Source organism: Chrysochloris asiatica, unplaced genomic scaffold (genome assembly GCF_000296735.1).
Source record: "Chrysochloris asiatica unplaced genomic scaffold, ChrAsi1.0 scaffold00004, whole genome shotgun sequence".
In the NCBI taxonomy this organism is placed as follows: Eukaryota; Metazoa; Chordata; class Mammalia; order Afrosoricida; family Chrysochloridae; genus Chrysochloris; species Chrysochloris asiatica.
The window spans coordinates 21,278,541-21,295,380 of record NW_006408522.1 but is presented as its reverse complement, the minus strand read 5'-3'; the positions used below and the strand labels follow the sequence as shown (position 1 = coordinate 21,295,380).

The 16,840-nt window shown below is 41.6% G+C and overlaps 2 protein-coding genes across 2 annotated transcripts in view; both read right to left on the bottom strand.

The window, feature by feature from the left end:
• Window positions 1-13,903: 13,903 nt before the first annotated feature.
• BCL2L10 (BCL2-like 10 (apoptosis facilitator)) lies at window positions 13,904-14,422 on the bottom strand. Its single transcript, XM_006831863.1, has one exon. The coding sequence runs from the start codon at window positions 14,420-14,422 to the stop codon at window positions 13,904-13,906; it is 519 nt and encodes a 172-aa protein (XP_006831926.1).
• A 194-nt stretch (window positions 14,423-14,616) lies between these two features.
• Window positions 14,617-16,840, bottom strand: part of GNB5 (guanine nucleotide binding protein (G protein), beta 5) — a 50,172-nt gene continuing 47,948 nt past the window's right edge. The window contains exon 11 of the mRNA XM_006831862.1: window positions 14,617-14,697. Within this exon, the coding sequence (XP_006831925.1) occupies window positions 14,617-14,697 (81 nt within the window). The remainder of the gene's footprint in view (window positions 14,698-16,840) is intronic.

Below are 16,840 nucleotides of genomic sequence, written 5' to 3'. Positions count from 1 at the left end.
TGCATATCAATTTGGAAGTAAGTAGTATTTTTACAATATTGCACTGACACTACAAGGTCTAGAGGTCCTAGAACTGAGTTCTATTAGTATTGTATAAAGTGTCCTAGTGGGGTGCTTCAGGCTAAACACTGGACTGACAACCAGCCACTCCTCGGAAACCCTATACAGGGTAGCTGTAAGTCAAAAGGATATTAATTGTGTTTTCTTTATCTATTTTGGGGTTCAGGCTGCTTGGTTAATTGATCCTTTTGTTCTGTAATAATTCCTGCTCCTGATCCCTTTTATTATTGTCTGTTTGGTATTGTTTCCCCATCCTTTGATTTTTAACCTATGATGCCTGTGTGTCAACATAGACATCCTATGAATTGGTCACATTAAAAACCTGTTCTGCCACTCTGTCTCTTGACTGGATCATTTAATCCATTTATGTTCACTATAATTGCAATAGAGAAGAAATTTACTTCAGTCATCTTGTCATAAAGTTTTTGGCTTGATGACGTTGATGGCTTCTTTGTCCTTTTTATCATTGTTAGGTGCCATCGAGTCAGTACCGACTCATAACAACCTTATGCACAGCAAAATGAAACACTGCCTGATGCTGGACCTACCTCACTACTGTGCTGAGTTTTTTTTAAAACAGATTTCCCCTTTTATTTTAGTTTAGTCTTGCTTTCCTTTCTTTACTTTGGTCAGTAGAGTTACATATTTCATGGCTACAATGAGGTTTACAAATTCAACCTCCTACATTTACAAAATTATATATTGAAACCTCTTAATTTCCTTGGAAATGGAAAAATTCTGTTTCTATACCAGTCATTCCCTTTCTTGTTTTGATGTTACCATCAACTACAACTTTGTACCCTGGACTCCCTGTAATCACATTTTAAGTTTATTTTGTTGTTGTATGTATTCAGGTCATTGTTACCTGTCAATACTCAGAGTGATTGGCTGGTCTAGTTAGTTTTCTTTCTGGAGGACTCCCTTTAATATTTCTTACAGGGCTGGTCTGGTAGTTACAAATTCTCTTAATTTTTCTTTATCTGGAAGTATCCTAATTTCACCCTGGTTTTTGAATGACAATTTTTCTGGATATATTTTTCTTGGTTGACAGTTCTTTTAAGACTCTGTAAATGTCACCCCATTCCCTTCTTGCATGCATTGTTTCTGGGGAGAAATCAGCACTTAATCTTATTGAGGCCCCTTTGTGGGTGGTATTTTGCTTATCTCGTGCTGCCCTCAAGATTCTTTGTTTCTGGAAAGTTCAATTACAATGTGTCTTGGCATTTTTCTCTTTGGGTTTAGCCTATATGGACTTCATTGAGCTTCTTGGACGAAAATCTCTCTTTAAGGATATCTGGAGACTTTTCTGCCATTATTTCTTCAAAAATTTCTTTTAGATTTCATTTCCTCTCCTTCTGGAATTCCCATTATGCGTACATTGTTCTTCTTGATGGTATACCACAGAACCTTTATGTTCTCTTCAATTTTCTTTCCTCTATTTGTTCTTCAGATGAAGTAACCACAGAAGTTTTTGTTTTCTATCACTGACTCTTCTGTTTCTATTCTACTTTTGTGTTCTTCCATGAAATTGTTTATTTTTGTTATTTTATCATTTTTTTGAATCTGATGTTTCTATCTCTTCATTGACTTTCTCAGTTTGTTCTTGCATTGTTTTTCTGAATTCTTCCAAAAATGTTTCCATGTTTTCTTTTATGTCATCAAGAAACCTTAACAGATTTCTGACGTCTGCTGGAATTTCATAGCAAACACCTGAAATATTAGGTTTATCTTTCATTGGTGAATAAACAGAAAACATCCACTGCCTGCCCTGATGATTCACAAACCTCCTTTATCTTTTTACAATTTCTTCTTATTGTTTTGTTCTCCAGAGCTTGTTGTTGTTGTTGTCAAGTGCCATCGAGTCGTAACCGACTCATAGCGACCCCATGCACAGCAGAATGAAACAATGTCCAATCCTGGGCCAACCTCATTACCGCTGCCACACTTGACGCCATCAATGATGCCACCTGGCTGATCCATTTCATTGGGGGTCTTCCTCTTTTTCTCTGACCCTCCATCTTACCTAGCATGACATCCTTTTCCAGCGACTGTTCCCTCCTGACAATATGTCCAAAGTATGAGAGACGAAGCTTAGCCATCCTGGCCTCCAAGGAGCACTCTGGCTGCACTTCTTCCAAAACAGATCTATTGGTTCTTTTGGCAGTCCATGGTACTTTTAGTATTCTCCTCCAACACCACAACTCAAAGGCATCAATTCTACGATCTTCCTTATTCACTGTCCGGCTTTCACATCCATATGAGGTTATTGAAAATACCATGGTTTGGGTCAGGCACACCTTAGTCCTCAAGCTGACATCTCTGCTCTTCAACACTTTAAAAAGTTCCTGTGCAGTAGATTTGCCCAATGCAATATGTCATCTGATCTCTTGACTACTGCTTCCACGAGAGTTGATAGTTGATCCAAGAAGAATGAAGTCCTTGACAACTTCAATCTTTTCTTCATTGATAAGAATGTTGTTTATTGGTCCAGTGGTGAGGATTTTTGTTTTCCTGACATTGAGATGCAACCCATACCGAAGGCTGTGCTCTTTGATTTTCATCAGTAAATATTTCATGTCCTCTTCACTTTCAGCAAGCAAGGTTGTATCATCTGTATATTGCAGGTTGTTAATGAGTCTTCCTCCAATCCTGACGCCACGTTCTTCTTCATAGAACCCAGCTTCTCGTATTATTTGCTCAGCATACAGGTTGTAAAGTTTTGCTAAAGGTAATACAGAAACGGCTACAATCATACATTGACAGAGAATTTCCAGAGGTTCAAGCTGGATTCAGAAGAGGCTGTGGAATGAGAGATATCATTGCCGATGTCCGGTGGATCTTGGCTGAAAGCAGAGAATATCAGGAAGATGTTTACCTATGCTTTATTGACTATGCAAAGGCTTTCGATTGTGTGGATCATGACAAGCTATGGACAACATTGAAAAGTATGAGTATTCCAGAACACTTAATTGTACTTCTGAGGAATCTATACCTGGACCAAGAAGCAGTTGTTCAAACAAAGCATGGGAACACTGAATGTTTTAAAGTTGGGAAAGGTGTGCGACAAGGTTGTGTTCTTTCTCCAGAGTTAAGTGATGCAATTGAGTTGAGACAAGGCTAATGTTCTGCTGTTGTGGGCTAGCTGAAGTTCCACATTCCACAGACTGTACAGATTGTTTCCCTTGATCTCTGCTGCCCTCCGATGGCACAGATTTGGAGAAGCTGGATGGCTGGATCACACTGGGCTGTCTCTCACCAGAATCACACTGGAATGTCCACTCACACCTGTTCCGACCTGAGAGTTGCTGCTGACGTTACTGTCCCCCCTCCTGTGCTCTGGGCGCCAGGATGTTCATCCTAGCACCTGTCTCCAAATGGACACTGGCCTTGAAAGAATTGATAAGTGGCCCTTGAGACTGTTCGCCTAGGGAGAGCTCTTCACTCTGCAAGCCACAGAAACGCAGTCCTGAGCAACTGAAGTAAGTCGGAAGAATATTAAAGGTACCATGGACTGCTAGAAGAACAAACAAATCGGTGTTGGAAGAAGTATGGTCAGAATGGTTCTTAGGAGCCAAGATGCCCAGACTTTTGTCTCTCATACTTCGGACATATTATAAAGAGGGACCAATCTCTGGGGAAGGGCATCAAGCTTGGTACAGTGGAGGGTCAGAGAAAAAGAGGGAGACTCCCAATAACATGGATTGGCACAGTGGCAGCAGCAATGGGCTCAAGTGTAGCAACAGCTGTGAGGATGGTACAGGACCTGCTGGTGTTTTGTTCTGTTGTACATAGGGTCGCTATGGGTCGGAACCAACTTGATGGCACCTAATGATATCAGTCAGAGCAGAATCTATGGCAGTTAACGTATTGCACAAGGTCAGGCTCATTTCAAACTGGCTCATTTCAAACTGCACAAGGTCAGGCTCATTTTAAACTGGCTCATTTCAGTTCAACACCCTGCTGAAAATTGATCTTTCCACCCCAGATATACTAAATCAGGATTTACATTTTAATAAGATCCCTAGGTAATTTAAAAAGCAAACAACAAAAAAACTTCCTAATGTGAATTGGTGAAGGCTTGACAGAGATAAGTTTTTTCATTCAACAATTCATACCATTTTTTTTTCATGTCATTGATTGCAGTCCCCTCCACATACCACTTATTCCACTTCCTGTGATTTCTGTTTCCATTCCTCCTTTCCTAACCCTTCTGAATTTGTCCATGAGTAAATGCTGCCATTTTGATTTCAAATGATTGCTTATTCTACGGTATATGTACTTCCCTAATATTTTTTATTGGTCTCCATATAGACCTGTCTCTATTGTTTAGCTGAAAACTGAATCATGGGGTGAGTTCATTTCTAGACAGGAGTTCTATCAGTCTCTAATAGTAAGCCAGATCTTTATGATTTGGGGCTTAATTCCACATTTTTCTCCCGCTCTATCCAGGTCCTTCTATCTGAACCCTTTCTGAATAACTGGAAGTGGTAGCTAGCCACCATCTAGTTCTTTTGGTCTAAGGGTTGTAGAAACTGATGTTCCCAAGATCCATCAGTCCATTGGACTAATTGTTTCCATGTGACTTCAACATTCCTAATTTCTTTGCTCTGCAAGTCATAAGCACCTTAAATGGCTGCTTATGAGCTTTCCTCAGGTGATTAAATTCAGCTATCTCAGTGGTGGAACTATAAATTACAAGCAGGGAGTCACCCAGAATGAATAGTTTCTAAGCCCTGCTAATGGTGTTCTAGGTTAAATTATGGTTTCCACATCTTCTAAAACGCTAAAGTGAGAAAAAAAGTGCTGGCAAAAGGTCATCAGACCAGAGTCAAGGGAATTCCTGGTAGACAGAAAATAGCCATCACTACTACTCCAACCCCACCATTCTTCTGTCAGTTTGAGACTAGGAAGGAGTGACAGACTCATAATATTTAGTCATTGAAAACCTTATGTATATCAGAGAAACACTGTCAGATACAGTGCCAGAAAATGAGCCCCTCAGGTTGGAAGGCACTCAAAATGCGACCTGGAAAGAGTTGCTTCCTCAAGTAGAGTTTCTCGTGATGATGTGAATGGAGTAAAGCCCACGGGACCTTCATTTGCTGATGGGGCACAACTCAAAATGAAGAAGAAGAGCTGTAAACATCCATTAATAATCAGAACATGGAATATAAGCAGTATGAATATAGGAAAATTGGAAATTGTCAAAATCGAAATGGAATGCATAATACCTTAGGCATTAGTGAGCTGAAATGGACTGGCATTGGCCATTTTGAATCTGACAACCACATGGTTTATACTATGCCAAGAATAACAAATTGAAGGGGAATCGTGTTGCATTCATTGTCAAATAGAACATATCCAGATCAGTCATGAGGTACAATGCTGTCTGTAGGATAATATCCCTGCACCTACAGGGAGGACCAGTAAATACCATTATTATTCAAATTTATGCACCAACCACTAAAGCCAGTGAGGATGATATAGAAGAATTCTACCAACTTCTTCAATCTGAAATTGATCAAACATGCAATCAAGATGTACTGATGATTATCACTGGTGATTGGAATGCAAAGGTTGGGAACAAAGAAGAAGGATCCGTAGTTGGAATATATGGACTTGGTAACAGAAATGATGCTGTAGATCATGATAGAATTCTGCAAAATCAATGATTTGTTCATTTCAAATACCTTCTTTAGACAGCATAAGAGACTACTATACACATGGACCTCACCCAGATGGAATATACAGAAATCAATTTGATTGCATCTGTGGAAAGAGACGATGGAAAAGCTCCATATCATCCATCAAAACAAGGCCAGGGGCAGACTGTGGAACAGACCATCAATTACTCATATGCAAATTCAAACTGAAGCTGATGAAAATGAAAACAAGTCCACTAGAGCCAAAATATGGCCTTGAATATATCCCACCTGAATCTAGAGATCTGAAGAACAGACTTGATACATTAAACACTAAAGACCGAAGACCAGAAGAGTTGTGGGATGACATCAAGAACATTATACATGAAGAAAGCAAGTCATCATTAAGAAGATAAGAAAGAAGATGATCAAATGGATGTTAGAAGAGACACTGAAACTTGTTCTACAGAGTAGATATGCTAAAGCAAATGGAAGAAATGAGGAGGTACAAGAGCTGAACAGAAAATTTCAAAGGTCAGCTCAAGAAGACAAAGTCAAATATTACAATGAAATATGCAAAGATCTGGAGTCAGAAAACCAAAAGGGAAGAACATGCTCAGCATTTCTCAAACTGGAGGAACTGAAGAAAAAATTCTAGCCTCAACTTTCGTTACCGAAGTATTCTCTGGGCAAATTATTGAATGATGCAGAAAGCATCAAAAGAAGATGGAAGGAATACACAGAGTCACTGTACCAAAAGGAAATGGTTAATGTTCAACCCTTTTAAGAGGTAGCATTATGATCAAGAGCCAAAGATACTGAAGGAAGAAGTCCAAGGTGCATTGAAGGAATTGGCAAAGAACAAGGTGCCAGAGATTGATGGAATACAAATTAAAATATTTCAAGAAAGTGAGGCGGCACAGGAGGCACTCACTCATCTCTGCCAAGAAATTTGGAAGACAACTATCTGGCCAACTGATTGGAAGAGATCCATATTTGTTCCCATTGCAAAGAGAGGTGACCCAATGGAATGCAGAAATCATCGGACAGTATCTTTGATATCCCATGTGAGTCAAGTTTTACTAAAATACAGAAACAGCTCCAAGAATACATTGAAGAGAACTTTCAGAGGTTCAAGCTGGATTCAGAAGAGGACCTGGAATAAGGGATTATTATTGCTGATGTTCGATGGATCTTGGCTGAAAGCAGAGAATACCAGAAAGATGTTTACCTGTGCTTTACTGGCTATGCAAAGTCTTTCGATTGTGTGGTTCATGACAAGCTATGGACAGCACTGCAAAGTATGAGTATTCCTGAACACTTAATTGTGCTCATGAGGAAATCTGTACATGGACCAAGAGGCAGTTGTTCGAACAGAACATGGGAACACTGAATGGTTTAAAATTGAGAAAGGTGTGCTACAGGGTTATATTCTTTCACCATACTTATTCAACCTGTATGCTGAGCAAATAATCCGAGAAGCTGGGTTCTATGGAAAAAAATGTGGCATCAGGATTGGAGGAAGACTCATTAACAACCTGTGATATTCAAATGATACATACAACCTTGCATCTCAATGTAAAGAAAACAAATCCTCACCACTAGACCAATAAAAAACATTCTTTATCAGTGGAGAAAAGATTGAAGTTGTCAAGGACTTCATTCTTCTTGGATCAACTATCAACACTCATGGAAGCAGCAGTCAAGAAATCAAATGACGTATTGCGTTAGGCAAATCTGCTGCACAAGGCCTTTTTAGAGTGTTGACGAGCTTGAGGACTAAGATGCATCTGACCCAAGCCATGGTATTTTCAATAACCTCATATGCAAGCAAACGCTGGACAGTGAATAAGGAAGATGGTAGAAGAATTGATGCTTTTGAGTTGTGGTGTTGGAGGAGAATATTTAAAGTACCATGGGCTGCCAAAAGAAGTAGTGCAGCCAGAGTTCTCCTTGGAGGCCAGGATGGCCAAACTTCATCTCTCATACTTCGGACATATTGTCAGGAGGGACCAGTAGCTGGAGAAGGATATCATGTTTGGTCAGGTGGAGGGTCAGAGAAAAAGAGGAAGACCCAGCGAGATGGATTGGCCAAGATAGATTATGCCGCATCGGTGGACTCAAGCGTGGCAACAGTAAGTAGTGAGGTTGGTCCAGGATTGGGCAGTGTTTCGTTCTGTTGTGCATAGTTGGTACTGACTCGATGGCACCTAACAACAACAACAACTACTACTCCAACCAAAAAAACCAAAACCAGTGCCATCGAGACGATTGGTTTCTGAGGCTATGAATCTTTACCAGAATAAACCCTTCATCTTTCTCCTGCTGAGCAACTGGTAAATTAGAACTACTGATTCTGTGGTTAGCAGTCTAATGCTTATCACACCGTGTCAACAGAACTCCTACTTACAACCTATGTAATTACTCAAGAAAATTAAAATGTGGTCTAAATGCTGGAAAAGAAACAACGTATTTACTGGTTACCAAAAGCTTTCTGACTCTACTGTAAAGTCCAAACTAGTGCCAGTTCAAAAAACACCTAGACTCTATATTCACTCACTTTCGCTCACTTTCACTGAGTTGATTCCTACTCACAGTGACCCTCTGTGGGAGTTCCAAAGAAGTGAATCTTTATGGGATGGTGGTTTTAACTGTCAGTCTGTGGTTAGCAGTCCAGTGCTTAACCTACAGCGCCACATCAGCACTCCTTGATCTACAGTTTTTATGGCTATCATAATAACCAATTGATCAACTTAATTAGGAAAAAATTCTGAGTTAGGTCTGAACTGAATTTTACTTGAAACAAAAAATTCCTTTCAAAAGCAGAACAGAATTTCAACTTCTCATGGACCCCAGACTTCCTGGAGCCAGAGTTGGACCCCTGAAACTATTGCCCTCAGATAATTTTTAAACCTTAAACCAAAAAACAGGAACAAAAAACAGAAAAAACAACCCTGATGTTTTAAACCAAATAATAGTTGAGCTTAACCAGTAAAGAAAGTCTGTGTTGAATATCATGCTCTTTTAAGAGCTACCAAGATGGGAGCAAATTGACAACAGCAATTCTAAAAATCAGACAGAAACAGGAGGGGACACTGACGTTTGTTAATGCGGGAAGAATAATGCCAAAGAGTGGAAATGGTTGCACATACCTTGAATATAGTCAATGTCACTGAATTGTACTACATGTAAAAATCGTTGAAATGGTACCTGTTTTGCTGTGTATTAACACTCTAAGCTCAGCAGGGAAAGATTCTCACCTGATAGGGCCCCACAAAAGTCCCCAAAGTAAGTATTAAATTTGCTTAGTAATGGACTATTAGGTCAAATCTGGGTCAGGCTCCAATTCATGAAGTAGGATAGGAGAAGTAGACCTCACCAAAACCACATGGTGTAAGAATGGAGGAAAGGTAGCACCCATGAGAAAACTGAGGTTTTGTCACAAGCAGGGATGGCAAATATCACATACTGATTTGATTCCCAAGAGCATCTGAACTCAACAGTTCTTGGCAGATACTTGACAAGAACATAGAACATAAGAAGAAAATTGTAAGAGCAAGACTACATACTCTTAGATGTTATGTTGTTAAGTGCCATCGAGTCGATTCCAACCCATAGCAACCCTGTATAGGGTTTCCAAGGAGCAGCTGGTGAGCTTGAAACACTGACCTTACAGTTCAAATGGCTTTGAAGTCTAGTGCATTAACCCACAGCACCACACCAGGGCTCCACTCTTAGATGTAAAGATTCAATATTATTAAGATGCGTACTTCCTATTGATGTTAAGAAAAAAAAAAAAATCAAAAGCAGTGTCTTAATGAATTCTTTTTTAACCGATTTAAAAAACTTATCTCAAGCAATTCACAAAAATAGGCAATGATTCTCTTTGGAAAAAGAATAATTGGGGGAGACTAGATTTATCCAACCTGGTATTAAAAAACGGCAGCAATTGAAGTAGAGCAATATTAGTACAGGAATATGTACACCAACAGTATATATTCAAATGACTTGTTAAGTGCCATTGAGTCAATTCCGACCCATAGGGACCCTGTGTAGGGTTTCCAAGGAGCAGCTGGTGAACTTGAGCCACTGACCTTGCAGTTCAACAGACTTTGCAGTCTGAAGCATTAACCTACAGTGCCACACCAGGACTCCATTCAAATGAGTAGATGGGGGGGAAAAATAAGAACTGTGACTGAACAATGCTGAAATATCTACCAATTCTTCCTGTAAGAAATGAAGCCCCCTTTATACTAACCAGCTGTGGTAAGGTTAGTTAATTCTAACTCATGATGACCTTCCATACATCATCAAATAACCAGAGGGCATACCCTGCAAGCCTGCCCCTCAGTCATCAGCACACAGCACCTCTCCCTCTCTGGGTCTAGAGTCCCCAGCCACCCTATCTCTCCATGTGTCATCGTCTCTGCCTCCATCTCTGGCGTCACTGTTTCTCTGGGTAGGGGCCCTCACTCCGCTCTTCTCCTTCGATGGTCCCAGGGACCTCTGCTCCTGGACTATGAAGTCAACCACTCCCCTCCTTTTGCTACAAAATGTCTTCCTTTAAATTTCCAACCCTCAGTCAGTCTTGATAGCAATTATTCACTATTGTGCCATAAGAGCCCTATCCCCATCTCCTTTTACCAGCCCCGCCCAGACAGATTGGATACTGCTCAGAGGCGATTCTACCTTCCTCCCCACCCTCTGGACCCATAGGTTTTTCAATGGCCAATTTTCAGAAGTCAATCACCAGGCCTTTCTTCTAAGAATCCTCTGGCTAAACTCAAACTTTGAACTTTTCACTTTACTGCAGAGCATATTAACTGCTTACACCACCCAAGGACCAATTACTTCATACTAAACTAAATGAACTCCAAAATGAATTAGTGACAGAATACTTTATCATCTTGAGACATGGACAAACTTCCTAAAAATGACATAAAAGCCATACTCATGAAGTTAAACTTTAAGATCCAATGTTGGTAAAAGTGTAAAAGAACAAGGTTTAATTTCATTTTCTAGGCGATGGATTAGTTGATTGAAGAATGGAAGATAGAAGACAGGAAAGACTCTTTGAGCTTGTGCATGGATTAAATGTTTAAATAGACACTGTTACTCATTGCATATCTTGAGACAGTAAAACAGGAAACTGCCAGAATGCCTAAGAATAAAAACTATTGAATCACAAAGAAAACCAACTAAATTTTCTTTAAACTTTGACATTTTAACAATTTATTAAAGTCAGAAATAGATAAATTCTTGTTACATGAACTTTAGAAACTTCGAAGTCCCAATAATTAGATCAAGGAATTAAAAAAATATTAAAACCTTAGAAGAGGTTTTAATATTACATTCTTCATTAGCAATCTGGGACTTGAACTTCTGGTAGCAATTTGCCCCTGAACTGTTGTTACCATGACAAATTGTCCAGCAATCAGCATATGAAACAGTGGCCAGATGAAAGGTTCATAGTCATTCTTTTCCAAATGTAGCAAATAGCAAAATCATTTGGAGCAATGAGCCTTTGGACTATCCAGTTTTCCCCACTCAAAGGGGAGCAACTCAGGAGAATGTTGATGTACAGATGACCATGTGATGTTATTCTAGTGTCTCCAGTACTTCTGAGGAATTTCAACACTGGCTGGATTATCACTGCAAGACTCCTTGTAGGCATGCAGGTAAAAATGTCTCAGAAGGTTGTTTGCTTCTATTCTTGCTCATGTCCTCACTTGGCTGGGAGAAATGAGTTACGGTTCTCAGAGGTCATTGTCTTTGGGTTCGGTAATAGATGATGGTTGTTACAATACATAATATAATAACCAGAAATATTTTCCAAAAAAATGGCACTAAGTGTGGTGCGAAGAAGAGACAAAAGCCATCCTACAAGGGAGAGGAAGAATTAAGACTGCTGCATGATACTTAAAACCTGAACTCAATACAATGCACACGACATTCAACAGTAAACTTAACTCCTTGATTTAAAAGATAGGAGGGGGAAAGAAAACATTGACCAATAGCCAACCTGCAATTAGAAAACCTCGATTTGTTGTTTATAATAAATAGTTTAACATAATGGGTGAAGTAATTAACTTTGTCACAGCAGAATACTTAAGTTTTGACTCTTGTTTTTCAAAACCCAAGAGGAAATGGCCTACTATAAAATGTTGTTTTCTAAGCAAAGGACAGATGCCATTTGGGAAGCTGTCGAAGGAGAGCCTCAGCTGCTCCCATTCAGACAAAACAAAAAACACGCGAAGGGAAAACTGAACTCTAGTAGGCATGGCACTTAACAGCAATTGGGAGGGTTCAGGTTTACCCAATTTAAGAATTTGGGCTTCTTGATGTTAAGAGATTATTCCTCAGTCAATGTTGATTAGACAAAACAAAAACAGAGTCCTTCCAGTCAATTTACTCTTTAAGTGCAGAGACCCCTTAGGGGCTGTGATGGCTAATGTTATGTGTCAACTTGCTAGGGTATGACTCTCAAGTACTTGGGCAGACATTGGATTGAATGCTCTCCCAAAATGCTACATTATGGAACTGTCTCCATTTGTGATCCATTGTGTGTAAACTATCAGTTGAAAGTCAATCAGTTACTTTGGGGGTGTGGCCTACATCTGTGTGGCTTTTGGGTTCATCAGCCCCTTCACACCAGAGCCAGAAGCCTCCAGCATAGTGTCTAACCCATGAATTTGGGGCTTGCCTGGCTTTTACAATTAAGTGAGCTATTTCCTTGAAATAAGTCTCTCCAGATGAAGGGGCTTCAAAAAAGTTCATGGAAATTTGTACTATTTTTTAATTCCACTTTTCATGTAATCTTTGACGCTTCCTCATATATCATATATACACAAACTTCACTGATCTTGATCATCTAATGAGCCCCATAGACAGGGGCCAAATGCATTAAGAAAAATGGCTCAAGTGAGGTTCTTAGAAACTCAAGTTTATAGGACCCTAACAACACAAAACTGGTTGAGAACCAACAAGAAAACATAATTGCAGAGGCTAATGCTAGCTCCCCCACCTGTTCATTTAAGTCAAGGCTGTGACTCAAAACACTACCCTCCTCCTCCTTTCCTCATACCAACCCAATTCATCACCACAAGAGACCTAAGAAAAGGGTATCGTAGTGAATTACTAGTTGGGCTGTTAACCGCAAGGTCAGCAGTTTAAATTCACGGCCACTTCATGGCGGAAGAGGAAGCTTTCTGCTCCCATGAAGATTTACAGCCTTGGCAACCCCATACAGGGTCACTATGAGTTGGAACCGACTTACGGCACAAAACCACTACCATCTTCCCTAGTTTGTCAGATTTTAAAAATCACTAGTTTTAGTAGTTTGGCTGTATTTACAACGTGGGTCACTTCAGTCTGAGTTAACTCCAATAAGAAAAAGAAAAAAAACACGAAGGGTCTATCTTAGAACACCAGATGAATATTGTGGGTTTACCGAAGGGTGAAATGACTTTGGTCACCAACTTGGTTCAAGAGCTACTGGCCAAACCATCTGCCCCCACTAACTAGAAGACCATCAAGACTGAAGGGAGGCAGGGAGATTACAGAGCTAAACCAAAAGCCACCTGGCACCAGTTGGACCACTCTCTACTGAAAGCTGGGTGCTTTAGATTATAATCCAAGGAACTTCGAATAAGTACCCCACAGCTGTGGCCTCCCTTCCTCCTGGGGGGGGGAGGAGGGGCTGGACAAGGGGATAATTTTCTATTTTAACCTTGTTGTTCTCAGGTTGGTACTCCCCGACCTTCAGAGCAATGGTCAATGAGGTATATTACAAAATAAAACAAAAACCCTAAGCCCACTGCCATCGTCATTTCAAACTCAAAACGACCTTACAACAATGAATTATCCAGACTTCACGTGGGTGCGCCCTAAAAGCCCCTGAAACAAGCTAAGGATGATGTTGTTATGGGTCGTCGAGTCGATTCCGACTCTTAGTGACCCTGTACAGGGTTTCCAGGAACAGTGGGTTTGAACCACTGACTGCAATTAACAAGCCATTGCTTATCCTACAGCGCCACACGAAGCCCCAAGCTAAAGATAATAGGGTACGGCCAAGTGTGCAGACCAAAACTGCGCAACTCCCTCGGAACGGGTTAATTAGAGAACCGTCTAACAAGACCAACTTCTTTCGAGTTTGACTCCACCAAACATCCCAGTACCACGGACGCAAAGCGTTCTGCATTTCAAGAGACTGGCACCGCGGGCGCCTTCCCAACCGCCCGCCCCTTCCCGTCCCACGTCCCTGCGCCCCGCCAACTCACCCAGCCACCGTGGGCCTCCAGCCAGGCGCCGTTCTGATCCACCAGCACATTGCATAACACGTCCACCAAGCACTGGCAATCCCAGTCAACCTCTTCTCTTGTCCGCCGTCGCACGCCAACGCCGTGGGTCTCCGGCGGCAGTCTATCGACAAGCGTGCCAGCGAAGGTTACGAGCGCCACCACGCGGTGCCAACTAAGGCCGCGGCCGTCAGCAAGCATCTCTTGTGCCACTTGCTGCAACAGCTCAGCACGGTTTCCTCGGAAGTCACGGCAGCTGACAAAAAAGGACCGGTAGCTCCACTTAAGCTGGTCAGCAGCGCGGCGCAGCGCGGCGGCCTCCGGTGTGGACGGATCACAGGAGCGGGCGTCAGGTTCCCGGGCGCAGTGCTGCAGATAGTCGGTCAGCACCCGCGCCGTGCGCTCCCGCAGCGCGTGCGCCATGACCTGGCCTCTTCTGGGGGTCCAAACTCCACTGGGGTCCTCACCTGGGTCTGCTTTGTAAGTCAGACGTCTCTGCAAGGGCGGAGCTGGAGAGGGAGAGGCTTTGATGGCAATCTTAGCCTCAGCTGTTACTATTAACAGCCCAGAGAGGCTGAGCGGTAGGTAGCGGTTCACGCAGCAATCGAGCTCCGGACCTAGGGACTAAGTAATAAGAACCCCAAGAAGGAGCAGTAGTCGGTCACATCTGGGAAGCTGGGCTGGGCTTTCACCTTTTTCTGAGGAGAGGTTGACAAAGGCTCCACACAACTCTGCACTAATACTCCTTTTTATTGCAGCGTCTTTAAATTGGATAGTTGCGTCCAGGTGTGTGATGGAAAACCCATGCTTTGGGCCTGGCACCTGTGGCAGGAAGCAGGCTCATTCTCTTGTGGGCTGCTAGTGTGTCAATATCGCTTGCGTTCATTCATTCACTACTATTTATTATTCTGAGTCTTTGGAGGATTAAGCAACCCCACTAAGCACTGGGATATAATGGAGAAATGACATGTGGTTACTGCCCTTAAGGACCCTATAATCTAATAATGGGTGAAGACAAAAAAAAAATCACAGTTCTGTTTAGTTATTGCCGAATTGGCGATGTTGAGGGAATATTCAGCTTTAGACCTGTTGTTGTTGTTGTTAAGTGCCATGGAGTCGGTTCCGACCCATAGCGATGAGCTTGAACCCCCGACCTTGCAGTTCAAACGACTTTGCAATCTGGCGCATTAGCCCACAGTGTCACACTAGGACTCTAGCTTTAGACCTAGTAACTGCTTATCATGTCTACTATCCCTATATTCTATAGGGTTCTTTATTTGTTAGGCAATGGACCACAAAGGTTTATTTAAACTCTAAGACCCACAGTTTAAACTCACCAGCTGCTCCTTGGAAACCCTAGACAACGTTGCTATAGTGGGAACTAACTCGACAGCACTTAATTGTTAAAGTTCTTTTTCTTTTAAATTAACCGTCCCTGTTGAAATTCTTGTGTAGATTCTCGCTCCTGAATTGGATCCAGCTGATACAGAATTGTAGGAGTAATGAAGTTTCTGGGGACTCCATGTTCTGGAGCACGTTGAAACGTTCTGCTCCAGATGAAAGATAAGTTGCTGCACCAACTCCTCAGAAAAGTGAGGCACAGAACTTGGCCATTTTGGAGGCAATGTATACCACACTTAGATTTCATTGTTCCTGTTTCTCTATATAAGGAGTCCTAGTGGTGCAGTGGGCTAAATGTTGGGCTGCTGATTCCATCTCCTCACTAGAGGACCCAAGTCCTTTTACAATGACATAAGCATATGAAATAACTTCATTTCTGTCACCAGAACTGTCCCTGAGTCAGCCCACTGGAGGTCAGAATCTCTGTGGAGATTGATCATTCATGCAAGCTGACCAGGTTTTAGCCAAGTCATGTGTGGAAAATGAAGGATCTGTGGGTTACCCTGAAGAGGCACCTCTTAGCATGCCATTCTCCTAAAGGAACGTGCATAAGATCCAGGTGTTTCTCCAACTTGCTTGCTTCCTGATCAGAATACCTAGTTCATTTCTTCAGGAGAGGACTCTCATGGATATGTACAAGGGAACTCAAAAGTTTATGGGAATATTCCATTATCCTTTCATTCCATTTTTCCATGAAGCTTTTTGAAGCCCTTTCATAATTGTAACCTTTCATAATTGTTAACCCTAGATGATTTTTACCAGCAGGCACATTTGGCAAAAGCAGATCTATAAATCCTGCTCAGTCAGCTATTCCATGCTTGGGGGTGGGGGTGGGGTGGGGTGGGGAGTCAGCTGACAGCAATGTGGTCTCAACCCTAACCTTGTAACTTGTAACCTATTAGCTGGATTTATCCCAAGATCTCAGCTGTCTTCATTGGAAGATTTCCAGTGGTTCGTGGACCCTAGTTGGTCTCTTGCTCTTTCTACTTCCTCTATGTACCTCTCCCTGGGCCTCCTCTAACTACGAGAGCCTCCCTCTCCATTACCCTTGTTTATTCCTCCATCTTTCCTCAATTACCCTGGTCTCTTTCTTCTTTTCCAAGCCCTGCTCCGCCAGGCATAATGACCTCAATGAAGTTTTAGACAGAGGCCCTTGGACTCATTAGTCCAGATCACCTATTCTCCAAGGGTGGTCCTGGGCCCCAGGAGGTCCTTGAGACACTTTCAGGATATCCTTGAGATCAAAACTAATTTCATAATAATGCCCTTGTGTTTGTTTTTCACAGGGTATGTTATGTGTGATGAAATTATCATCCTGATGGTTAATGGGAGGTGTGCTTTTGCATTTTTTTTTTTTAATTAAATGTTTTTATTTTGCATTGAGTGAAAGTTTACAGGGCATATCATCAGCTTCACATTCAACCATTCATATAGCTTGTT

Excerpts from the sequence above, each read along its gene's own strand:
- BCL2L10 (XM_006831863.1), bottom strand. The coding sequence starts at position 14,422 with ATGGCGCACGCGCTGCGGGAGCGCACGGCGCGGGTGCTGACCGACTAT.